Raw genomic sequence first — 24,599 nt, forward strand, 5'->3', positions numbered from 1 at the left:
ACCTATACTTATATGTCATAACCTCTTAGAGCAGTCCTATTCGATCCCCAAGGCGGGAGTATCCATGAATCTCCCGCGGCCCAAGGAGAAGTCCTCAACCAACGTACCAGCATTATTGGATATTGCTTTCAACAATTTGGCTGTAGTCGTCAGGTGCTACTCGATTGCAAGGAATCCCAGTACTGTTCTGATCGATGATATTTGCACACTGATATACCTCGTGTTGGATCGTGGTGTTATACATGGGAATACCCAGTGTGTTATTGACGGTACGTAGGCTGACGTTCTCAAACGCAATGTTCGGGCAAGGGTGGACAGCAGAGCAATATATCGATGCAGCAATATTGTATGTTGTTGTACCGTGGATGTTCGCCCATGTCACATCTTCAATTGCCATCTTTGATGTATTGCATTTGTTGCCGGACTCAGTGTATATGCACTGCGAGATTTGGATCGGTAACCCGACATTTGTCATCTCGAAATCTCTAAACATGATGTTCTTGATCAGACCGCTGCCGCCACCCCCCGCGTCGCCGTTCGAACTCTGGCCATCAGATACTCCCTGCCAGGTTTTGATGTAGGCCCCGTCAAGACAGTTCAAGCACTTGATGTCTTCGAATGTAACATTGATTACATAGTCTGGCATCGTTGGGTATTGTCCCACTGATCCGATTGTCATGCCATTAGACTGGTGGCAGGTGACATTTCTGACAAGTAGGTTGGTGGTGTTGCCTTTGGCTGCGACGCAGTCATCGCCATTTGTGATGATTGCGTTCTCGACAAGGAGCTGATCGCTATTCCACGAGTCGTAGCCGTCCGTGTTGACGCATCCCCATTCGTCGTTGCTCGTGGCGTTGACGAATAGGTTGGTGATGGAGACGTTCTTGCTGTACGACACGAAGATTGCCCAAAATTGGGGCTGGATAATTGTCAAATTATCAGCCAGCAGATTGGTAGAGTTATAGAAGGTGATGCTGATGGGACGACCAGGTTCGTTGCTATTATTCCGGTTTTGGGTATACCAGGCCTGGCCATTCCCATTAAACCACCCGCCTTCACCTTGCAATGTGACATTTGTGCCTCCGAAGAGCCACGCAGTGGACTGGTTCTGGAGGACAACGTTGTACGAGTGTGAGAGCCAATATGGAATGTTGTCAGAGAACCGTAGCTCGCCACGGAGAGATACATCGCAGTTGAGCAAGTTGGTAGTGTTTAGAACTGAGTTGATATGGAAAATGTGGTCTTCGAATATGACTGTGCCGTTGGTGCCGCAGAGACTGAAAGCTTCATGAATCGACGGGGCATCATCCACAGCCTGGCCATTATGAGTGAGTGCCTCCGGATATAGAGTGCAACTGGTCCCTTCGTTGACGACATATCCCAGCGCGAAGGGGAATAGTACTCCGAGAATCCAAAAATGCATAATTGTTGACGAACATCGAGACATGGATATGGATTCACTTAATATAGTCCTTTCGGTCCCTACTATGCCGACGCAAAGTTGCATTCTGCCCCGCGCATGTAGGAATGCGACGCGAGCGGAGTGAAATGCAACACCTGCCTCAATCCTTCATGTATTTGGCGGATTGAACCGAGATGGACGATGATCGCAATGAACTAGGAAAGCTTATACTGAGAATCTTATTCCGAATCTTAGATGAAACATAGTGCCCTCTGCACTTCCCCGCGCGCTGATCACTTCGGAAAGGCAGGCATGCGACTGAGATCATGTAAAAGGACCAGACAGAGTCAAGTCTCGACGATTAACCGTAGTTTACTCAACAAGCAAGCAAGGTCTCTCATGGGCGCTCCTGAATGGCCTTCGCTTCGTTCATCTTCAGCACACGTTTCTTCGAGTATTTGCGTCACATATTACCTATCTTAGTTTCTGCACCCTGCTGCAATAGGATGCGGAACTGCAGCGACTCCGCACGTCTCCTGCCTTCCTATTCCCCATGAAATACATGGACTGAGCTTTTCCGTAAATTTATACCAGTCTGCCTTTTTGCAAGGACGTTACCTGTCTGCGAAAATCAAGTTCTGGAGTGCTTCGCAATGGATCAAGGATAAATCTGACATACGGAGGAACCCTATGAGTCGTACCCATGGGGTTCTACTACCTTGAGATCTAAATTCATAAATTTTTTGTGCATTTGACAGTTTCTCGGCTGCGGGTTCAATACATGGATATCTTTGAGTTGTCGGATGAGTTTGCCTCGTGCAACTGCAACCTTAAAGCGGTCTGGACGAGACAGGTTCATCTGTTTAGTCTTGTCCAGAAGCGGCTCTTTTTCGAGCACCGTCAACACCCGGGCCTGGCGTTCAAGAAATCCATCCTCAAAGAGGTGGCCCGATAGTTTCGTCACATCTAAATGAGAGCAATCCCTTTCCAGCTGCAGTATTTTCGAGCCATTTGGCTCAGAGGGACGAAGATTGTCTGTAAAGTCAGACATGGAGGACACTGACTATTCACGATACAATCAGTAATAAGTATATAGATCTCATTATCATCTGGAAAGAAAATCTAGAATTCACTCAAAATACAGAGGTGTCTCATAATATGATATGATATAGACTACCAAGAAATAATAATCGCCGAGGTATACCGATGTGAGATTAGCCGAATGCCGATGTTGACGGCTACTCAGTACTTCTCGCAAGAGGTCGGAAAGATATCCGCAGAGGAAAAAGCCGACTTGGAAAAGGTTGATCAAGACGAAAGTGGAAAATCATCACACCAGAACAAATTTCTGTCTTCTGTGTTTTGTGTAAAGGATGGAAAATTCACGAACTACATAGGAGCTCCCTTCAACCATTGACGTATCTCCCTTCTCGTTTCTTTCCTAGGCTCAGATAACAATGAGTGACCTGGACAGAGCCCTGGCAGCCCCTCCCCATCATGGCACAACCGTGCTACCAAATTTCCCATTGTTTTCCAAGCTTCTACGGCTCTCTCATCGACGTCCGCCCCCGATCGCGGTGAGAGACGTTCGTGCGGGGAAGGAGAAAACATACTTGCAACTTCTTGCGGATGTGTTGAGACTTCGGAACATCCTGCAGCAGCGACTGAGTCCAGATGTTCTGCAGCAGCTTGAAAGAGAAGACGAAGTTTATATCGCCCTATTAGCACCAGGGGGTTACGACTACGTTGTTGGTTTTCTTGCTATCTTGGCTGTGGGTGCAGCTGTAGTGCCTATCTGTGCGTCTCGTCTTTCTTTCCACCCTCATGAGATGAAGTATATGTGTAAGGCCTATTAACAGAAATATAGCTGTCAGTGTGCCTGTACAAGAAGGATGTTATTTCGTGGAGAAAGCTCAATGTGCAGCCATTTTATCGTCAGAGGCCGCGTCAGGGTTGGCTCGCTCTACTATGGAGCAGTTAACTAAAGCTGGATATCCCCAGATTCTATCTCTCACTATTGCTGAACACTTAGACATGGCTGTTGTTGAGAGAGAAGATATCACTATATCTTCAAACCGATTCTTGAATTTGAATAAAGCGGGGCTCGTGATATTCACATCGGGCACTACCGGTCCTCCCAAAGGCGTGGTCCATCGCCGGGGACAGTTAACTGAGAACGCAGAAATTATCGCAGAACAGTACCGAATTACTGATGAAGATACTGCACAGCATTTACTTCCAGTACATCATGCTACTGGCATAGGCATCACGCTTCTCCCCTTTCTTATATCGGGGGCCTGTGTGGAATTCCGTTCTGGCGGATTTGATCCTGAGTGGACTTGGAATCGATGGCGCCAGCCCGGGATAACCGTATTCTCTGGCGTCCCGACTATCTATACCCGGATGAAACAGTACTTTGAAGATGTCATCTCGCCAATGCCACCTCATGTGAGGAACGAATTTATACAAGGAGCCCGCCGTCTTCGCATCCTTCTTTGCGGCACATCTGCTCTTCCTAGCCCTGTACAAACCTTCTGGACCGAGATTCTTGGTGGAAAGCAAATTTTGACACGCTACGGAGCGACTGAGATTGGTTCAATATTCAAAGTCGATCTGGACCCCGCTGATACACCCCCAAATAGCGTGGGTAGACTTGAGCCTGGGTTCTCCATCAAACTGACAGATGAGGGCCTTCTGTTAGCGAAGGGGCCATTGATGTTCTCCAAGTATGATCGTAATTTTCCTTATTAGAACTGTGCTGACAATAAATAAGGTATCTATTTGACAAGCAAGCCACGATTGAGTCGCATGACGAAGATGGATATTTCCGTACTGGTGATGTTGTCCAGAAAGATGGGCCCTACTATACGATTCTTGGTCGTGCCTCCTTAGATATTATCAAATCAGGCGGTTATAAGCTCTCCGCGCTTGATATTGAAAGAGAATTACTCAGCCTCGACTACCTCTCGGAAGCTATGGTAGTGGGAGTCCCCGATGAAGAATTCGGACAGAGAGTGGCAGCAGCAGTGTGCCTCGCGACGAAGCATAGTGACAAGAAGCTGACTTTAGAGAATATACGAGCTGATATGCGTGAGAAGCTTGCAGGGTATAAGCTGCCAACGGTCCTGCGAGTGGTGAAGGGGGAACTACCCAAATCTGCAACGGGAAAGGTACAAAAGAAGATACTTGGGCCTCAATATTTCCCACCTGACTATGATAAGGTCCCCGAAGTACAGGTATGGAGGAGAGCAAGTGGTCCTAAACTATAGAATACGGCCAAAATGTCATATATACGCAACAAAAACAACGGTTGCAGTGTTTACGTACGCAGATAGTTCTGAATCTACATATACCACAAAAAATAGGTAGGCCTGATATACCACCGGTAATAAAACATACTTACCATAAAGGTATATGATCCTAGACACATTTAATGTACAAAATAGCATTGTCAAACACACAAAGGCAAAATATAGTTCCTTACTTCGCTTCTTTACGCTTCGTCTTTTATAGCTACCACATTGTTGCTATGATCAACTGCAACAGTAGTAACTTTCTTAGCTTCCTTCACAGGGTTGCGAGCCTCAAAGATTTGGTCGAGCTCCTCGAGCTACAAATAATTAGATGTGGTAAGGGAATACAAGGGAATTGGTGCGATGACGTACCGTTCTGTTTTTGGTTTCTGGAAGGAGGAAATACATAATGGTGAATTGGATTGCATCCCAGACGACGAACACAATATAGGTTTTCCAACCAATGTCATCGAGTGAGACTGGCCAAGCAAATTGATTAAGGAGACCGGCAGCGTTGACAGCGAGTGAGGAGAAAGCCATTCCTTTGGCGCGCATCTCGTAAGATAGGACTTCAACGGGATATAGAGCTTGCAGGGGGGTGATGCAAAAGGAGAAGATGCCACCGAAGATAAATATAAAGCCAAGTGTTGCATTGGATGCAGCATGGTTAAGGTCGCCGTTGGCATCACGGACCTGGCTGGAGGCAGCCAGGACCGCGATCCAAACAGCGCAGCAGCCTGCCATACCAGAGAGCATCAATGGGCGCCGTCCGAGTTTGTCGATCAAGGCAGCCCCACAAAGGGCGAAGAAAAATTGGAAGCAAGAATAACCCAGGTTAATGTTAGCTTGCGTCACATCCGATGTGAAGCCAGCACCATTCAAGGCTGGGACCAGATAGTATGTTAAGACCCCATTCCCAGCCCACTGGGCGAAGATGACAAAGACACAATTGCATGCAAGACGGTAGATACTGCTTCGGCGGTTGAATAAGCTGCGGTAGTCCCAGAATCTTTTGTCCTGTGGAACGTGTTAGTATTTGACACAAAATAGAACCGTGTTTCTAAACTAAGCCGAACTTACAGAGCCATCCATATTTAAGTGCGCCTCATATTCTGCAATCTGCAGTTTGACCCATAGGGAATCGCGATCCCCATAGCCATGCCATTTTGATATGACGTTAATTGCCTTCTCCTTCTTACCATGAACATAAAGCCAGCGGGGTGACTCAGGAATCATCCAGCAAAATGCAATGATCACGCCAGCAAAGACCAACTGCAGCCAAACAGGGATCTGCCAGGAGTTGTTGTTGTCGAGAGTAATAGAACCGCGAACCGAGCCTGAGGAAAGGATTGAACCAATAAACCAGAACGTGTTGCAGTAACCGGTCACCACACCACGGTAGGCTGGATGGGTTGTCTCGACGACATATATGGGGCCGGCAGCTGCAGCAATGGACACTCCAAAACCTAATAAAAAACGCCCACCCATGAACTGACCGACACTTGCATTTGTAATTGTGGTGCCGCATACGATTGTTCCCACAACAATCACGAAACTCCCTAGGAACATGCCAACTCGACGTCCCCAAGTATCGATGGCAGGACCAACAAATGGAAGAGCACAGACACCACCAATCTGGTACATTGCAGAGACGAGCCCGGCCCATATGCCGGCATTTCTGCCGTGGAAATGGTCAAGGAAGATAGTGTTCGCGAGAAGACCGCTGAATAGCGAGCCATCAAAACCGTTCATCGTTTGGCAGCAAAAGCCAACCATTAGGCACATGAACAAGAGAATGGTAGTTGGATGGCCTAGGCTAGGAGGTTCTTTTATCAAAGCTTCGTTGAAAGCTCCGCTGCCTGCCACAGCACGAACATCCGTAATTTCCTATAATGATAACAGGCTTCATTTAGCAAGATCTCATGAGTTGATGACAATCCTTCTTTTTGGAGATTGCACACATACAAAATGCTCCAATGAAGGAGATTGTGCGTTCTCTTTGGTCTCCTCATTCATCGTCATGTATGTTTTGCCTTCAGAACTTGGAAATATACGACAATCAGTTTCAGTGCAGTGACTGTATCCAAAGAGAGAATCACTGGAGCAGTAGGGCTCATTAAGAACAAACAAGCATCCAACTATACTCCGGCGTAGGCACTGTAGAAACTAGTCTAACCCGAAACGTAACGGACTTTGCGTCAGGAATCTTGGGCCCTTATTGTAGTATCACTGCCGATCAGGTTCTTGGCAGGTTGTGACACGCCGAACCGATGTCCACGCCGACTGTTACAAACCCTGGTTTCAAACGGAGTCCGGCAACGTGAAGGAGTCGAATCATTTTCAGATCCCAGATGGGAGAGTCAGAGCGGAAGCAGGTGATGTGATGACTGCTGAGAGGCCTGGAGCCGAAGGATCGATCCCGGAAACCCCAGCTAGCATGCACGGAATACTAGTAATTGACGTTTCGGCGTTCACGTTCCTTACTTCATGGCCCCATCGTATCTTGCTTTATTGAAGCAGTGAGAATGCTGGCTGAGCCCGGGAGTGACCTTATGCCCCAAACTACTTGGACAACTGGCAAAAACTTATGATGGTTTTTGACCATCCCAGGGTTCCAGGGATCATACCATAAGCTGAGACATTTGGAGATGCAAATCTCATGTATCTCACACTGTTCTAGTACCCTTAAGTAATATGTTTAGTGACGTGTGGAGTCCCCGGAATTCTAGAAATCAGACCTGTCTATAATCGACACGGGTGGTGAGGCCGTGTTCCGCCTGGGTATAGCCGCTAGCACCCTTTTTTTCGGTTGGAGGGTCCGAACCGTACTCGGTAATTGATCTACACTATAGACGAAGGCATCCAAGGCTCCCACGGCGTAGTATGAGACAGCCTTTATATTTTGGCTTTCTATATGAAGGCAATTGGGATATGTGACTCAGATGAGCAATAGACTTTATCTCAAACTACAACAGGCTCGTAATCCTGCGGTTGTCCCCTTTGTTATCCATTTAAGGTCATTATCGTTTCTGGAAAGCCATCTAATGGATTGACATTGATGCTGAACCAGAGCCATGTCATAATATATTGAAATAAGTTACAGTTTACAAGCCTGCCTCTTATGGGCGCCTGGAATTCTCGTCAACATCTAACGCAATTGATATGGCTCCATCGCAAGAAGGAGGACCGGAAAGCTTCTTATCAATAGTGCCCCTTAGCTGCTAGAAAGTGAGACCCATTGGGCGTATTGTATCTCCATGAAAGTTCATGAGTCAATGCGCTAACTAGAGAAGTTAGCGTACCATATCAACAGACTTGAGACTCGATCAGCCACTTGGACATTTGTTTTTGAGATTTCGGGTTGCGGGATGGTTGCTCGGTGGACAAGGCTCACTCTGTTGACCGTCGTGGTAGGAACAGCTCCATGTTGATAAATGAAGGATAAATTACTCGATGAGAGCAGGTATTTTGCACAACGCGGGTCTTTGAAAGGTGTTGTCAGCAAGGCTTTCCTGCATAAGTTGTTCTAGCGTAGTGACTATTCGTCTGCCTCAGTTCCTCTCGGCAGACAATAAAGCGCGATGGCCTTTCACTGCTGTGCTCTGCTTCTACTATTGGTGGATGAAAAAACAGGGTCATCTGCAGCTCTATCACATGGAGTAGGCTGATCGCATCAAGCCTCGGGGAGGGAGAAAGGGACATTGCATGGAATCTTCCTACCAGTCTACTGTATTTTGGCCACAATACCAAAGTGGTGTCCTCTTCTTCTCCCTTTCATTTGTTCGTAGCGTGTCAGAATGAAGCACGCAAAGCGAGTAGTTTTGCGCCTTGAGAAACCTTGAAAGCTGGTATTAATGGTAGTGTTCTTTACGAGCCCGTCCGCCTCTATACCGAGCAAAAGGGGCACTCCCAAGCTGAAATAGTTGCCGATTGCCACATCATTCATATGCAACGCCATAACCTTCGTGTTCCTTGATTCGAAATCGAGATTGTCGTAGATACTGGTATTAAGGTCATAGAATATCTAGGGGATTCCAAACTTAATTTTTCTCAATATATATATATACATATATTTCCCTTCTCTTTGATGTTCATCGCCTGGGAAAGGAATTGTGCGGTAACCCTGTGACGCATGGATCGTTCGCACTGGCTTTATCAAGGACAAATTATCTTTGTCGTAAAATACTATGGCTCGAAAATTTCAAACAGAAAATTCGACAATCGACGAGTGAACTTTGTTCTTGGGGAATGACAGAAGGAGACACTAGCGAATCGATAACTGTTCCATGCGGGCGTTGTATAAGAATCACGTGATCTTCTGCGTGACACGTGCAACTGTCTACAACAGGAAGGTGGGTCTGGGCGTTGTCAGGGAGACCATCACATGATGTCCCAAACAAGAAACGGCACAAACATGAGGCGAACGATTCTCGTCTCATCCACCACCGACACCCTCCCCTGCTTCCGACGGACACCCTTGACGACAGGCAGGACCTTTTAATATTGTCGATACTTTCTTGACCGGCGGCGCACAATGATTGTCGAAGTGCAATCTTATCACTATTGAATGGTCCCTCGCAACGCCGCGACAAACGACAGCAAATCTCCGAACTTGCCGACTGCTCTCATTCCTTACATCAGCGCGGGGAAACCCCGATTAGCCCAGTTAATATAACGGACAATGGCTCGGGCAGCAGTAATTCCTGCTGATTCTTCCCCGAAGCGGGCCTCCCGCACGACGAAACGAACGACAGCAAAGACGACGACAGCGAGATCTGCGACGAGCGGGGTCACTAAACCGGCTTCGAGAACAAGAACAACGAAGGCGGGAGCTTCGAGTCAATCAAAGAGAAGCGCGCGATCAACGCCTACACCAACCATCGATCGTGACACTGAGGAAGAAACAGACGATGAGATCGGTGTGATCGAGCAGAGGCCAAAGGTCACAAAACCAAAACCACGGGGGCGGCCTCCTACAGCATCATCTACGGTTACTGGACGAGGTCGCAAGGTTGCAGCCCCCAGTTCCGCTGCAGTAGACGATGACAGCGACGAGGATGAATTGGCTCAGGTGGAAGAAGTTCCAAAGAAACAACCAGGAAGACCCAAGACAAAGCAGATCTCCAAGGAAGAGGAGGTCCCAAAGCCACAACCGGGTCCCAGGCCCCGGGGTCGACCCAAAGGGTCTACGAATAAGGCCGCCAAAAGCACACTGGAAAAAGAGACCTCGCTGAACACAAGGGGTAAAGCGGGTGCTGACGCGGCTTCGGCGAAAAGTGGCCATAAGGAGGTCATTATCACGACAAACTCCACGGTCATGAAATCTAATCTTTTGCGCGGGCCAGCGAAGAAGAAGAAGGTCACGTTCCAGGACTTATCGGACGCCGAAGAAATGGCCGAACCATGTCCTCCTGCTGGCAGGAGAAGGGGACCTGCGTCAGGACGACAAGAAGGACTTGCTGCTAAACCTTCTCGTAATACGACTTCCGCTCCAGCCAGAGGTCGCAAGCCTGCGGGGACCGGGAAGAACGCGACGAAACCCTTGTCACCTAAGAAGGCAACCCAGGTCGCCAAGTCGTTATCTTCTTATGTCAGCTCAGATGGAGAAGATGATGAATTGAGCAACAACAAGAGCCCCATCAAGCTTGTTGTACAGTCGCCCCAGAAACACGGATCAGAAAACACCGGATTAGGCTCTCCCGTGAAAAGAATAAACTTCGCCTCCATCCAGTCACCGAAGAATGTAGACGAGAATGGGCAGCCAGTCCCTCGTCCCCGGCGCTCGATTGATTTCAACGATACCGCATTCATGTCCAGCCCGGCACGCCGACCGACACCTTCGCCCTTCAACTATACCATTAAGGAGACTCCTAGGCGGGCTGGGATTGCTCTCCGGGATATTGCAAAACCAATTGCCCAACCGGACTTTACGCCAATTCAAGATTCGCCATTGAAGTCATCCCCGAAGAAAGCAAACCTAGGAACAACTCCACGACTGGGTGGCTTAACTTTCCACGATGATAAGACAATGCCGCAACCAACTATTGCACCTGGACCGAATTCCCCTTTGAAGTCTTCACCCAAGAAGGGTATCTTCGGTTCTTCCTTCGTACAGAATACAGATGACTCCACGCCTTTCAAGTCTCGGAGCCTTCTGATGAGCCCTGCTAAGAAGATTGCTTCTCCATTCAAGAGTTCTCTTCTTGGAAAGTCCTGTCCATTGCCCTCAATCCCTCAATCCGCAACCCCTCAGAAAGATGTTCCTGGTAAGGTGGATATCGATGCTACTCAGGAGTCACGCCTTGAAAGTGTTGAGTGTCACGAGCAAAGTGAATTTGATGAAAATTCGGACGTTCAGAGCGCTGCGGAAGAAGATAATGGGCCAAATTGCGAGGACCCTACACCCAGGAACGAGCAATATGACCATGATATATTTGCCGAAATTGATAATACTCTGTTTGAAACGCAAGAAACTGGTGTGGTTGATGATCAACCTGAGCATGTCGAGGAGTTTGATGAAGAGAGAAATCATCCTGCCACCGAGACCGCTCAATCGGACCCGATTGAACTTAAGGATGTGGATGATAACTGTGATCATCATGGATATGAGAGGGACGGTCGAGAAAGTCGAATTGCAACCGATGAAGACATGAATATTCAAGAGGAAGTGGATGTGATTGAAGGAAATGCACCACCTGTTGAACCGGACACTGATTATGTGGACGACGAAGTGTATGCTGTGCCTGAAGACATCCCTCAGACAACGGAAGATAATCACGAGGCTACGGAAAACGTTGAGACCATGGACACTGAACCCGAGGATACTATTTTCGAAGGGCATGATGCTTCAGCCGTCGCACTGCATGTCGACATTGAGCAGCAGGTATCTCCACATCTCCTACGTGAGGAACACCTCAATGGTCCGGAACCCAACCTAGACTTTGAAGATGCAAAGACACCACCTGGTTCCCCATTTAGTCAATCCTTGGCAGATGGGCTTGAAGACCCCTTCACTGATGTCTCTGCGACCCCTGCAGCTCTTGTGATAACCCCGCAAAAGAAAGATCACGAAGGGTCAGCAGACGGTGACCGTCGTTTACAGATGGGAAAAAACCGTTCTAGCTCAATCTGCGGCATTACGGCCGAAGACACAGTCCGAGTGTCCGATCAGACCAACTACGGTGCGTCGGAGCCTCAAGCCATTGAGCCCTATGAGGTCCAAGAAAGAAGGGACAGTATAGCATCGCAAAAACTACAATATTGCCTCCCGCCTGCACCATCCCCGCCAAGGTCAACCGAATACCGTGATCCAGAAGAACACATGGTCTCGCTTATCGACGACGCAGAATCTGAGGCCGAAAATTCAGTGTCGTCCACTACTCATTTGGACTATGAACCATCTCCTCTGCCAGAAACTACGATCCAAGACCAGCGAGAGAGACGGCGTAGCAGTGGCCCACGGTTCACACTGTTGGCGGAACAACTGAACGGGTGGAAAGCTAGCAGCCCAGACAAGTCCCAAAAATCCCGCCCACGCAAAAGAGGGATGTTTTCCCTTGTTGGGAACCTCAAGAGACCTAGCGATGTTTTCACTGCTACCAGTGAAGTGACTTACCCTGCTCTTACATTGGAACAACCACCTTTTTCAGTCGATTCTCCTGCGCAAAACGACCAGCCTGAAGATGATGGGCCAAAGATATTTGAAGACCAGCACGCAGAGCCAGGCTCGATCCAAAACGATATGCAGGAAAATGAGCAACCCAGCAGACCGCCTTTGTTCGAGATATTCAGTGATCCCCAGGTGGACATTTTCGAAGGGGGTATGGAACATACCCCAGCCTCGTCAAGCAAGGGGAACAGTCCAGTGAACCACCCGCCCTCTCTCCACGAGGTACCCTCCGAGGAGGAGAAGGAAAACCAAAATATTCTTTTGCCAGCACCAACTACTCCCGCGAAGAGCCTGGACAATCAGATGCGTACATTCCATACGGTGTCAAAGGTGCCTCTAAAGCCGGAGGGCCAGCTTTCACCGTTAAAGATGCCCCGGAAAAGAGGTCGCTCCCTTTCAATGACATCACCCGTGCGGTCTTCACCGAGAATTCGCAATATTATTGCGTCCAGGCAGCAAAGCCCTGCTCCTTCGCCTTCACCTCGACCTCAGCGAGTCGCAACCCCAAGATTACAGCCCGGAGATAACTCTCGCATAAGGAGGAGCGGATCCCAGCATACACGTCCTATCAGGGCGACTTCTCGCTCTCCCAGCCCATCCAAGACGCCAGGGAGGAACATTAACGCCTGCGGGCAAGTCCTGCGGGGTGCTGTTGTATATGTAGATGTTCATACTACGGAGGGAGAAGACGCCAGCGGCATCTTTGTCGAGTTACTCAACCAAATGGGAGCCAGATGCGTGAAGAACTGGGGATGGAACCCCCGTGCGAGTTTGTGCCCGCTGGAGGAGCACGAACCCAAGGAGGGTAGAATTGGCATCACCCATGTTGTTTACAAAGACGGCGGTGTTCGAACCCTAGAAAAGGTTCGGCAAGCCAGGGGGGTCGTGAAGTGTGTTGGTGTCGGCTGGGTTCTAGAGTACGCAACCACCCTTGATGCACCAGTAAATGCTTTCCTGTACGCTAACCCGGATACAGCTGCGAGCGAGAAAACAAGTGGCTCGATGAGACGCACTACGCAGTGGACAGCACGATCATTCCACGAGGCGGTGCAAAGCGCCGCAAGAGTATGGAACCCCGCGCTCTCAGCAATGTCAATGGTACCCTGGTGAAGACGACAGTCTCATCCCCATCTGCCAGCGGCCGCCGCTCGGGTGCGGACTGGGACACCATGGAGAACTTCATGCGACTCACGCCTCCACCGCGAGAGGAATCCAGCTCTTCTACCACTCCTGAATCTTCCAGAAAGTTCCACCCCGGTCACACCGAAGGAGACCAAGGATACTGCCAAACCCCGAAGACGCCTGGATCATCGGCGTACGATTTCGCCAACCTAGATAAGATCGGAATGTCCCCCGCAACGCCGTTCTATCTGTCACAACGGTCCCGTCTCGTGCAGCAGACCTGTCCGGCAAAGCAAATCCGGCAAGGCCTCTTTTCGACTCCAAGCCAGCGGCCAGAACCGTCACAGCCTTTGCGTGCCAGATTGGAAGCTGCACGACGGAAGAGTTTGGCGTTCAAACCAAGGATCGGAAGCCCGCTCATCGAGTAATGTGCGCGCTTTTATTGTTGTTACTTTGGATTCTGCCACATTTGTACTAGGCGTTGACTGTGCGCTTTTGTTTTGTACATACCCCTTGTTTATGGTTTAGGAGTTCAACTTGGGTTAAATGATGCTGACCACAGACTATATAATATTGAGAGTATCAGTCATGAATGACCACTCTACCATGAACCTATAGATGTATATTATCTTTGATGTAGATAGCCGAAAGTATATCATATATCACCCGAAAGGAAGTCCTACCACAAAATATTTTTTATCCCGCATACGCCGGCAACATTTCCCATGCCCTGAATTCATGATAAGCCACTCTAGAGAACCGCATCAGCCTCATCCATGTCGCGATAGAAACCAGCAACCAGGAAAGCTAGCTCCAGGGCCTGTTTCTCGTTCAGTCGTGGGTCACAGAAGGTCGTGTACCGCTCACTCAGGCCTTCCTCAGTCAGACCGCCAGCGCCGCCGACACACTCGGTGACAGCCTCCCCGGTGAGTTCGAGGTGCATGCCTCCGAGGAAGGAGCCCGCAGCACGATGGATCTCCAGGGCCTGGTGCAGCTCGGAGAGGATGTCACTGAAGTGGCGGGTCTTGACGCCGGTGGGGGTTGACTGGGTGTTGCCGTGCATGGGGTCGCACTGCCAGACGGGGATGTGGCCGGAGGCCTGCACGGCGGCGATCTGGGCGGGCAGATGAGCGGCGATCTTCTTTGCGCCGTAGCGCGAGATCAGCGTCACCTTGCCTATCTCACGCGAGGGGTTGACGACGTCGAGGATGCGGACGAGTTCGTCCGGGGCCATGCTGGGGCCGATTTTGATGCCGATGGGGTTTGCGATGCCGCGGAAGAACTCGACGTGGGCGCCGTCGAGTTGCCGCGTGCGGTCGCCGATCCAGAGGAAGTGCGCCGAGGTCGCGAAGTAGCTGGCCCGCGGGGGTTGCGTGGATGACGGTGTTGGGTCGGAGGGGCGGGTGGGCGATGGGGTTTTGAGGAGCCGGGTGAGGCTTTGCTCGTATTCGAGGGAGAGACCCTCGTGGCTTGTGTAGATCTCGACGGTTTCGACGCCGCGGTCGGTGTCGATGCCGACGGTGTGCATGAAGCGCAGCGCATCTTTCACTCGGCCGACGATCTGTTCGTATTTCTCCTTGATCGAGGGCGTGATGACATGGCCAAGGCCCCAGTCCAACGGTGAGTGTAGATCCGCTAGGCCGGAGGAGAGAGAGGCGCGGATGTAGTTGAGCGTTGCGGCAGAGTGGAAGTAGGCAGAGACCAGCCGCGAGGGATCGGGTCGGCGGGATTCGGGGTCGGCGGCGAACCCGTTGATGTTGTCTCCTCGGAAGGAGGGTATCTCAACACCGTTGACTACTTCCATCGGGCTTGAGCGCGGCCTGCGCATGTTGTCAGTGGTGTTGAGGAAGGGGATTGGGCGCGAAGAGAGACAGACTTGGCGAATTGGCCTGCTATTCGGGCAATGCGGACGACAGGTCGATTGGCGCCTGGAATGGCTTGTCAGATGTGAGCATTCATGAGATGTCGGCTCGAAATTACCCCAGATCAATACCAAGCTCATCTGAAGCAGAAGCTTGACCTTGGCTTCAATCATGTCTTGGTTGCAGTAGTCGAATAGTTCGGCGCAGTCTCCTGTTGGACGGTATGAGTCAGTTAGGGCTATATCACGCTGGGAGATGGGGTATTTAGTACCCCCCTGGAGGACGAATGCCTTGCCCAAGGCGACATTTTTCAGGCTCTTTTTCAAGCTGACGATCTGCCGGGCTTCAGTGGTTGTTCCGGGGACGTTGGTGGAGCTGAATGTATACGTACTTCTTGAGTAGTCACCAACGGGGGAAGGGTCTGTAGCTTCGCGAGCGCCGCTCGGACACCCTCGTTGTCTTTGTACGGAACATCCTGTTTAATGGGTTTAGAAGCCCAGGCTGAACATGTCAGTGCGTGGCACAGGGGGGGTTGCGAAGTAGATGCTCACAGCCAGGAGCCCAGTCGGCCGTCATAGTGGGGATGGATCGACGTGGGGATGGCTAGTGGACGCGGGAGATAGCCAAGTAGAGGCCAGAGGAGACGAACGAGCGAGATGAGGCTGGACGGGACTCGCAGGAGGGGATTGGAGACAGTCAGTGGAGGGATGAGGTGGAAGAAAAGTCCATTGAAGAAAACAAACGAGGAAAAAGGAGGAGAAAAGCAAAAGAAGCTCAAAACGGTTATTTGCGGCCTGAGTCACCGACTATACCCGATCGGGCAGGAGGGGTGACCTCATTGCTTCTCGTTGCTTCAACATCAACTTCAACACCCTCCACCACATCATGTCGGACTCCATCCCCTCTGCTGCCCCCGACCCCGACGTGGTCGAGCAGCATCTTCCCGCCAATGCCGAGGATCGCAAGGCTGCCGCCGCCCTCTCCTCCCTCAACACAACGGAGATTGCCGCTGACACAGTCGCCAAGCCGCCGTCTTCCACCGACCAGGAGGCGCTGGGGAAGGCGATGAGTCGGCTGGAGATCGCAGCAGGTCAGGGCAGCTCGAAGAAGCCGGCAGGCGAGGCGCAGAAGAAACAGGCGGAAGTGGTGAAGAAAGCCGTCAAGGTTTCGTCGGAGGACGTCAATCTGTTGGTACGCTGCCATACCCTGGTAGACGTCAGTAGATCCGGGTTTCTGACAGCACGTAGGTCGACCAGCTGGACCTCAACAAGATCAAAGCGACGGAGCTCCTCAGGTTGCACGAGGGCGATGCAAGGAAGGCCATCAGGGCGTTCATCACCCCTTCGGTGGGAGTTTAGTTAACTATACGACCGCTGTGGATAAAGCATGAACACTACCGGCTCTAATGAATGTCACGAAACAATGCAATTTCTTTCCTAAAACCTCTATCGACAAATGCAGTCCATCATCAAAAACCGTATCTCATAATACTCATAGCGTGGATCAACGTCCCAGGCATCCAGATCAATGTGCGGGGTCTAGATATATAACATTTTACCTGCGGTCCGACTCCCCTTACTCCTCCTCGTCTTCCGTCGGCTCAGGGCGCTTCTCAATCCCTCCACCTTCGTATATCCTCCACAAAAGAAGCCAGCCCACCAACGCTTCCAACGCAAGGAACCACCAAATCCCACCGACAAGGTTCTCCTTGAACCCCAGTCCCAAGCCCCAGCCGCCGATGAACGGGCCCAGCGTGCGCGCGCCACTCGATATGCTCTGCGCCACGCCGTGAATGGTACCCAGCACCGACGCATCCGTCACGCTGTTATTGACCAGGATAATGGCCGCCGGCAACGAGAACGCCCGCGAGATGACCTGGAGACCGACGACGACGGTGAACGCCGGCCACACCAGCCACGGATACCGCGGGATCAGCACCAGGAACGGCATCAGCGCGTACGCCATCGGCGAGAAGGGCAAGAAAGTCCGGAACGACGTGAGAGTCCCCAGACGCGACTGTACCTGCGGATACACCAGGATCTGCAACGGGAGCCCAATGACGCCGATAATCGCCGTCGCAAGTCCCACCCGCGACGAAGGCAAGCCCAGTCCGCCGCCGAAATGTATCCCGTGCTGGCTGCCTTCGGGGGCGCGCGGAGCAGACAGGAAGACGAACGTCATGGCGTTGAAGGCGCTCGTGTGGAACGCCAGCAGGAAGTGCGCCAGGAGAGTCAGGAGAACGTTGGTCGTCCAGACCTGGCGGAACGAAGGACGTTTGTGATGCGGACGAGCGCGCACGCGGGCCGGACTCGGTGGCAGAGACCGGCTTCCGACGCTGCTGTCGATATACAGAGACTCATCGTCCGCATCGCTGATCAGCGGCCGGTAGTACCGCGGCACACGCCGTCGCGAGAGGTTCTTGGCCAGTACTCGGCCCAGCTTGCGACCCCAGTCGTGTCGGTACCGGGCTACTTCATGCGTCTCCTCCAGTCCGAGGAAGACGGCCATCAACGACGCGAAGATGAAAATCGCGCTGAGGAGGTTAGGCAGTGCAAACGGCCAGCGCTGCATCCAACCTACACCGTCCTCCCCTCCAAAGACCGACCCAGGCCCAAAGAGATGCGGATAATTTTTGATCGGATCGGCCAGCATCCCACCAAGAACCGGACCGATGATGACGCCAATGTTGAAGCACATCGGCAGTAGCAAGAAGGCCCGAGATTGATATCTAGCACACGCAATTAGCCATATTCGACTCCGTTGGCACCCCCCTCACCGCACACACTCACTTCTTCTCCTGGATGATCTCCGCAATCATCGTTCGCATCACCCCAACATTGCTATTCAGAATACCCCCAAAGGTCCTAAACACCACGGCAACAGCAAACGACCGGGAGAACCCAAATCCCAAACACGAAAGACACGTGCCTAACAGCCCGATCATCAACACGCGCTTGCGACCCATCCACTCCGCATCGGCCAGTCGCCCCCACCAGACCGCCGTCAGGAACTGCGCCGCGGTAAAGCATCCCTGTAAGATGCCGGCCTGCGCGGAAATCGTTGAATCAGGCAGCGATGGGTTGAACGACCGGAGCTGGTAGAACATGTACGCCTGCAGGGAAGTCTGCGTAAGAGGTTCCGACAAGCGGGCAAACGTCAGGATGGCCAGTTGGCCTTTCTTCGGTAGGGAGGCCCACGTTACGGGCTTTTCGCTGGCAGACTCGGGCGCGCCCTCATCGTCGCTGGTCTCGTCATCGTCGCTGTCGCTGTCGCTGGGCGTATTGACGGAAAGCGGCCTGTGGTTGCCGCTGATAACCGGCGCGGGAGCTAGGGTACGACAAGGCCCCGAGTCCCCTTCGTAAATGGCGGTGTCGACACTGTCGCCGTCGGTGTCGCCATAGTGATCGCGATCTCGGGGCGTTCCGTGCGCGTGACGATTTACCTCGGGAGAGATGGTGCCGCCATGATGCATACGACTTGGTTGTATATCCGGTTGCTGAGAGAACGGCATCAACAAGAGGGGATTCTGCCAGAATGGGGTTAAGGGCAGAAGAAAGCAAGACGGAGAGAGGGAAGGAGAATAAGCAGTGGCGAAGTGTATGCCGAAAAGAGGAGAAACGAAGAGTTTGGGGAAAAGAAGGCCGAACTTGGCCTGTGCTCGAGTGGATCTCGGGTATATCGGACTTCAGGAAAAACACAATGGATGCTCCTATTACCATATCCAAGCCACACTAACATGATCAATCCTATGTATACACCAATGCAAACCAGTCGCGAATGTTCACATCCAAACAGAAAGAAGAAAGACAACCAGAATTACCATACAATCATTCTCCGCAATAGTCAATGGCGCTGGCTGCCTCCAGACCGGCCGGTCATGTCCATCGTGCTCTCGATCCCCTCCCAGGGAAGGTCCTCGTCATCATCCTCGTACTCCGCCTTCTTCTGCGAAGACCTGTCTGTAGTCGCCGTCACGTCGGCAGTTCGGTTCGCTCCCGCATCGATCCCAATCGATTGGAGAGTCATCTCCATCTCCTGTTCGGTCATCTCATGGCCGTTCTGCTTCTGACCCTCGAGAACATCGTACAACGCGTAGATCTGGTCCGCTTTCATGTCGACGCTCTTCAAGATCTTCTCAATCTTAGCACCGAGAGACTTTCTTTGTCTCTTGCTCAGAGAGGCATCCAACTTATTATATACCCCTTGGTAGGTCACAAGCTGCATCTTCAGATGTGACAGTTCATCCTCCAAAGCCTTGAGAACACTCGCAAGAGCAACCGCCGGGGGTTGGGCGGGGCGTAACGTGGGATCTTCATTGTAAGAAGAAGGTTCCGGCATACGTTCCGAGACAGGAACGGGTTTCGGAACCTTGACATTCTCCCGGGTGTGGTCACAAGTGCCTCCCGGAACCGAACGCTTGCACACCGTACAGTTTTTGCCGTTATGTTGCGTTGCGCTGTCGAGGGCACGCTGAGCTGATTCCGGCAGTCGACTCGGGTCTTCAGCGACGGCATCCGCATGGTGAAGGGTGATGTCGGGCAGAATGAATGCGGATGTCATGTCTTCCACCGCGTTGCGCCGGCGCCGAGACGTCGCAGAGTGGTCCGAATGCCGTCTCTGACGTACAATAGGCACGGACAAGCTTTCGTCGTTCTCCGAGGCGTTGGTTTTAGAAGTAGTAGTCAAATCACCCATTGCAGACGCAGGCCGACTGGGGATTTCTTTCGTCTCCTTGAGGGAAGATTTCCGAGGCAGAGCCATCTTAGTAGTGCTCCTGCGTGTGGAGTTCTCGGGCTCAATTGCAGTGTTATCTCTGGTAGTGTTGGATACACGTCGCTTCCGGGATAAGCGCTCTTCCTCCAGTGTCTTTCGAAGCTGGGCAATTTCATGTTCCTGTTCTAATCAGTACAAGCACCGCATCGGGCGGCAAAACATGCAACTTACATCGACAAAGCTCAGCAATGTCACGTCCTTCTCAGACCCAGAAGACTTCCTCGTATTTCCAGTAGCTTCAGCTGTGGATTCGACAGGCTCAGTAACGTCAACTTCCTCCACAACGACCCTCTTAACACGCTGCTTGCCTGTGTTCGACTTCCTAGTTTGTGACCGAGGCTCGGGTTTTTCCGATCTCAATGTCGAAGGACCCTTTGAGCGCGGTAAATCTATCGAGAACAGTTCCTCTTCCGCTCGCTCTTTCTCGAGTCGAGAGATCTCGCGATCAACTTGGTTTGAGACCATTGCTCGGCTGTCCTCCCGGCGGCCGCACTTAGAACGCGAACGCTTCTTGGTAAGCTCTCTCGTTTCACGGCTCGTATTGCCAGTTCGGCGAGTATTGGTTCGGCTGTCTTGAGTACTCCCCTCGGTTGCAGAACTTTGCTCGGATTCCAACGTATCTTCCCTGTTTTTGGAAGGTAACGAAGCTAGCTTCGTCAGTTGGGCTTTCAGTTCTGCGATCTCGGCGCGAAGATCTTGGTTCTCGGCTTTAAGGTCCTGCGTTTCAAGGTATGCGACCCCTAACTGAGAAACGGCCATATCACGTTCGCGGTTCAGCTTCTTCAGCGCTGCCTCCTGGATATGTGCCTTGCGCTCATAGATATCCAGTTGGTTCTGCAGAGCGAGATTATCATCTATGAATTCTAGGAGAGTCAGCATGGCCACGATATGGCAGAAAATGGGATAAGATACTCACTCTGGTTTTCCCGATAGCTATCACGCTCCTCATATTTGGTACGCCCGTGCTTATCCTTGCGAGTTTTCCCAGACCTCAATGTCGCATTCTCGTGTTTGATTTCTTCGATCTTCCTCTCAGCATCAGCCTTTCCCCTTTCTAGCTCCGAGACCTTGTCCTGGAGCAGTCTCAAAGACACAAACAGCGCTTTCTCATCCTCCGGGATTGGCACGGCATCAAGAGGCATATGCTCACGCGTCACCGACACGTCAGCAGTATCATGCGGCGGGGAAACGAATCGCGTCGCACGCGCTCTGTTCTGGCGCGAGAACACCGGCGTACCATCCTCGTACACACCGGACACCAATTCAGACAGATTAGGCAGATCCGGAAGAAGGAATGACTGCTGCGTGCCTGTGTCCCCCGCGGCACTAACGTTGCGGGAGGACTTGCCCCTCCGCATTTCCCTGGCATACGCTTCCTGCGACGCCCTCTCAACGGCATCGACCACCTGATGATGCAAGTTGGCGTTACCGAAGCGAGTGGCACGCGTGTTGTTGGCAGCGGCGGCGGGTCGCTCGTCGCCGAGGAAGGAGCCATCATAAGAGTCGCGGACCTTGGCGTGCATCTCGGACAGTGTTCTTCGCTGGTCTCTGCGGTTGGGTTTGGAATGGGGATCGATATTCTCCTTGTGGGCCAGACTCGCCTGTCTCAGCTGAGCATCCTTGCGGAGATTTTCGCTGACGGCGCGTCGTGACGTGTTGCGCATGGCGGATTTCGGGGGGGTGTTGGATGTCGGGTAGTCGAGGCGTACCGCGGGCGACGAGGAGCGGACGCTGTTTTCAACGCTGATGTAGGAGTTGCGAGAGTCATCCAGACGACGCGTGGGTTTCGTAGGGCCGCGTCCGAGCTCGATCGAGAACTCGTCGTCGCCGTGGTCGCCTTCTTCCTCGGACGTGCCGATCTGAGAGAACTCGGGGAAGTAGCGCTCCAACATGGAGGAATTAATGGCGTAATCGGGGTCTTCCTGATCGGAATTGTGGTTTTGTTTCCTGGCGTTGGTCTTCATTGCTGGGAGTCTGGGGCTGCCTTCGATTTCTCGTGTCGACGCGAGAGCTTCGTGTTCTGGGTCAAAGTCTGAGCCGAAGGACGCGAAGCTATTTCCCGTGACGTCGCGCGACATATTGAGGAATGGCGCGAGACGTATCAATGCAGGGAGGGATATGGGTCGTTCGGATCAGATCCCCCGTGACATTAATGTTGTTGATTGTGCGGTGTTGTGTAGGAGTCGGGAGGAATTCGGGGACGGTTTGATGCGCGTCGGCCACTGCGGTTCCGAAGTACTGCAATGGACAGTCGGCACAAGAGGTCGGATGGATGAGGGCTCAGCGATAGGGTAGGTAACAGAACAGATCCAAAGCAGCACGAGTACAAAGTACACTGGGAAAAGAGAAGCGTGGGATGGTGGGAGTTGGTGGGAGGGAAATAACGAGGAGGTTGGGGTTGTTATTGATTTGTTTACGTTGCGGGCAAGGTAGAGCTGACCGCCTTCCGCTTCCTGCTCGGGTACCTTAACTCCCAGGAACCACACTCTATCAGTACCTTGAGAAGTGGATGTTATGTTGATATGTTCAATTGCTAGTCTAGCCATAAATCCTCTTTATACACATGCATACAAATTCAAATTTCACTGGGCCTCCAAACGCCTCGCTAGTCAGATAGAGTGTAAGCGAATGCGGCCTCAAGCCACACGAATAGAAAAGTCAACAAGGACAGGAGAATGAAAATGTCGTGATATCATGCATCGCTGCTCGGACGGCCAGACGAATGGCTTACGAGGATGGTGACGTTGAGGAAGGATTGCTAGCCCATCGGGACGAAGCGTCATGATCTGCATGTTGAGGAATCGTCGGAGAAGGTGGAGCATTGCTAATGGGGCTGGCCGCATCGACATGGATCGTAGGCAGGGCTGTCAGTTCACGTAGACGAGGCACCTGTTCCCCTCGATCGGCGACTGGACTTTCATACGGCGGGGCCTCGCCCCAGTCCAGATTGTCGTAACTAGGAGGAGGGATATGATGCGCACCAACGTCTCCCTCCTCGGGTTCTGACAAGGATGGACCAGCCGAGTGGGCGGAAGGTGCGTCAGAACGCACGCGCGTCAGACCATCCGTCTCTGAAACTCCGCTGGCGGCAGACTGAACTGATGAATAGGACTCGCCACGGGAGTGTATATTCGTTAAGGTCGCGGTCGAGGAACGGTTGGGATTGTCGGTGCTCACGGCGCCGGCATCGGACAGGAGCGGGTGACGGTCCGAATCGGTTGAGCTCACGCGCATGCGAGATCCATCATGTCGGACATATCCCAGCTCTGCGTAGCTCACACTGGATATCCGTCTGTCGCGACCCCGAGATTGATGCTCAGCAAGGGCCACGGTAGAGCCCATGTTTGACGTGCTGCCGTTGGCCGACGAGCGACTCCGCGCACGAGCGCGACTCTGCAGCCGCAGCTGTTCCAAACGGACAAAATCGCCCTGGGCGCGGGCTTCTCGACGCTCACGGCGCCGAGCCTCCCGTTCCGCGATTTCCCGTCGTCGCTCCTGACGGATCTGGTATAAGGACTCCATCAATTCCTCCCGGCGAGCTTCCTCTTCCTCCGCGGTCTCGGGGAACTCCACGACGACATCCATACCACCTCGTTCGCCTTCCCGGGCGATCACTTGCTCGGTCGGCTTGGGACTGGGGGAGTACGCAGGCAACGTGATCACCGAACGTACGGAAGTTTCGCGGTGGACGGTGGCATTAGTATTCATCTCCGACCCTTCCTCCGCCGGGGTGCTGGAAGAGGTTCCATGGTCGTTGCGGTTGGCGGTGCTTTCGTTGGGGACTTGGCCGTATGATGCTCCTCCCCATCGATTCCACTTTTCCTTCAAGAATTTCCCGGGGATGTATTTCGGCCGACAGTTCATTCGGCGGAGAGTGCGTAAGGCGAAGTAGGATAATAGGAGGACGCCAAAGGTGAAAACAATCACCGCGGCAACCTGGAGGGAAGCGTCAGTAACGAGAAGGCGATGCCATCCCACGAAAAAGAGAATAACCTACAACAATGAAGACATTCGTTTTCTTTTGTCCCGGCCCTGGGTCCTTATTCTTCGAGTCGGTCGAATTATTGTTCTGACGGGTATCGAACTGGTGGAGATCCTGGGGGAGATACATCTTGGTCGATCCCGGGCGCCAGTCGATCGTTATGTCGGGAACATGCAGCAGAGAGAGGACGCCCGATAGTTATTTGGATCTCGAGGTCAGATGGGAGGTTATAAATGATAGGGGAGAAAAGGAACCAAGCTCGACAAGAGGTTGGAAAACGTCAGCCTGGAGATCAGCGGAAAAGGCGGATGAGGTGGCCAGGCCGAGGAGGGTCTCGGCGACGATCAGAGTGGCATGAGTTGCAGGAGAACGATTGGATATATATGCATGCAGGCTGGAAGGAGCAGAGCAAGGCCCATGGCAAGGGTAAGCGGTAGCGAATGTACGAAGCTGTCCGTAGAGAATGAACAAAACGAAGAAGCGGCTAAACAGTAGC

At 52.0% G+C, this 24,599-nt stretch overlaps 7 protein-coding genes across 7 annotated transcripts; 3 read left to right on the top strand and 4 right to left on the bottom strand.

Moving 5' to 3' along the window:
• Positions 1-52: 52 nt before the first annotated feature.
• Positions 53-1,423, bottom strand: BDV59DRAFT_211599 (pectin lyase fold/virulence factor; the record flags this gene model as incomplete). The annotated part of the gene is made up of 1 exon (XM_073695837.1): positions 53-1,423. The coding sequence occupies one exon, from the start codon at positions 1,421-1,423 to the stop codon at positions 113-115; it is 1,311 nt and encodes a 436-aa protein (XP_073542727.1). The 3' UTR covers positions 53-112.
• A 1,436-nt stretch (positions 1,424-2,859) lies between these two features.
• On the top strand, positions 2,860-4,671 carry BDV59DRAFT_211601 (uncharacterized protein; the record flags this gene model as incomplete). The annotated part of the gene is made up of 3 exons (XM_073695838.1): positions 2,860-3,203; positions 3,238-4,128; positions 4,176-4,671. The coding sequence occupies 3 exons, from the start codon at positions 2,860-2,862 to the stop codon at positions 4,669-4,671; spliced, it is 1,731 nt and encodes a 576-aa protein (XP_073542728.1).
• Positions 4,672-4,895: 224 nt separating this feature from the next.
• On the bottom strand, positions 4,896-6,717 carry BDV59DRAFT_211602 (general substrate transporter; the record flags this gene model as incomplete). Its single annotated transcript, XM_073695839.1, has 4 exons — positions 4,896-5,012; positions 5,068-5,712; positions 5,776-6,582; positions 6,661-6,717. 4 exons carry the CDS (start codon positions 6,715-6,717, stop codon positions 4,896-4,898), a joined length of 1,626 nt encoding a protein of 541 aa, XP_073542729.1.
• A 2,431-nt stretch (positions 6,718-9,148) lies between these two features.
• On the top strand, positions 9,149-14,076 carry BDV59DRAFT_151969 (uncharacterized protein). The gene is made up of 2 exons (XM_073687369.1): positions 9,149-13,281; positions 13,341-14,076. The coding sequence occupies exons 1-2, from the start codon at positions 9,377-9,379 to the stop codon at positions 13,912-13,914; spliced, it is 4,479 nt and encodes a 1,492-aa protein (XP_073542730.1). The 5' UTR covers positions 9,149-9,376; the 3' UTR covers positions 13,915-14,076.
• BDV59DRAFT_151942 (3-deoxy-7-phosphoheptulonate synthase class II) lies at positions 14,076-16,075 on the bottom strand. The gene is made up of 6 exons (XM_073687368.1): positions 15,900-16,075; positions 15,740-15,849; positions 15,620-15,683; positions 15,467-15,559; positions 15,363-15,414; positions 14,076-15,306 (listed from the first exon to the last, which is right to left on the bottom strand). The coding sequence occupies exons 1-6, from the start codon at positions 15,922-15,924 to the stop codon at positions 14,238-14,240; spliced, it is 1,413 nt and encodes a 470-aa protein (XP_073542731.1). The 5' UTR covers positions 15,925-16,075; the 3' UTR covers positions 14,076-14,237.
• A 158-nt stretch (positions 16,076-16,233) lies between these two features.
• On the top strand, positions 16,234-16,706 carry BDV59DRAFT_206504 (huntingtin-interacting protein K; the record flags this gene model as incomplete). The annotated part of the gene is made up of 2 exons (XM_073694808.1): positions 16,234-16,539; positions 16,596-16,706. 2 exons carry the CDS (start codon positions 16,234-16,236, stop codon positions 16,704-16,706), a joined length of 417 nt encoding a protein of 138 aa, XP_073542732.1.
• Positions 16,707-16,923: 217 nt separating this feature from the next.
• BDV59DRAFT_196861 (uncharacterized protein) lies at positions 16,924-24,232 on the bottom strand (the record flags this gene model as incomplete). Its single annotated transcript, XM_073692789.1, has 8 exons — positions 16,924-18,076; positions 18,138-18,759; positions 18,996-19,057; positions 19,217-20,241; positions 20,293-20,984; positions 21,038-22,173; positions 22,853-24,057; positions 24,119-24,232. The coding sequence occupies 8 exons, from the start codon at positions 24,230-24,232 to the stop codon at positions 16,924-16,926; spliced, it is 6,009 nt and encodes a 2,002-aa protein (XP_073542733.1).
• Positions 24,233-24,599: the final 367 nt, after the last annotated feature.

Source organism: Aspergillus ambiguus (genome assembly GCF_047715705.1).
Source record: "Aspergillus ambiguus strain CBS 117.58 unplaced genomic scaffold BDV59scaffold_69, whole genome shotgun sequence".
Lineage (NCBI taxonomy): Eukaryota > Fungi > Ascomycota > Eurotiomycetes > Eurotiales > Aspergillaceae > Aspergillus > Aspergillus ambiguus.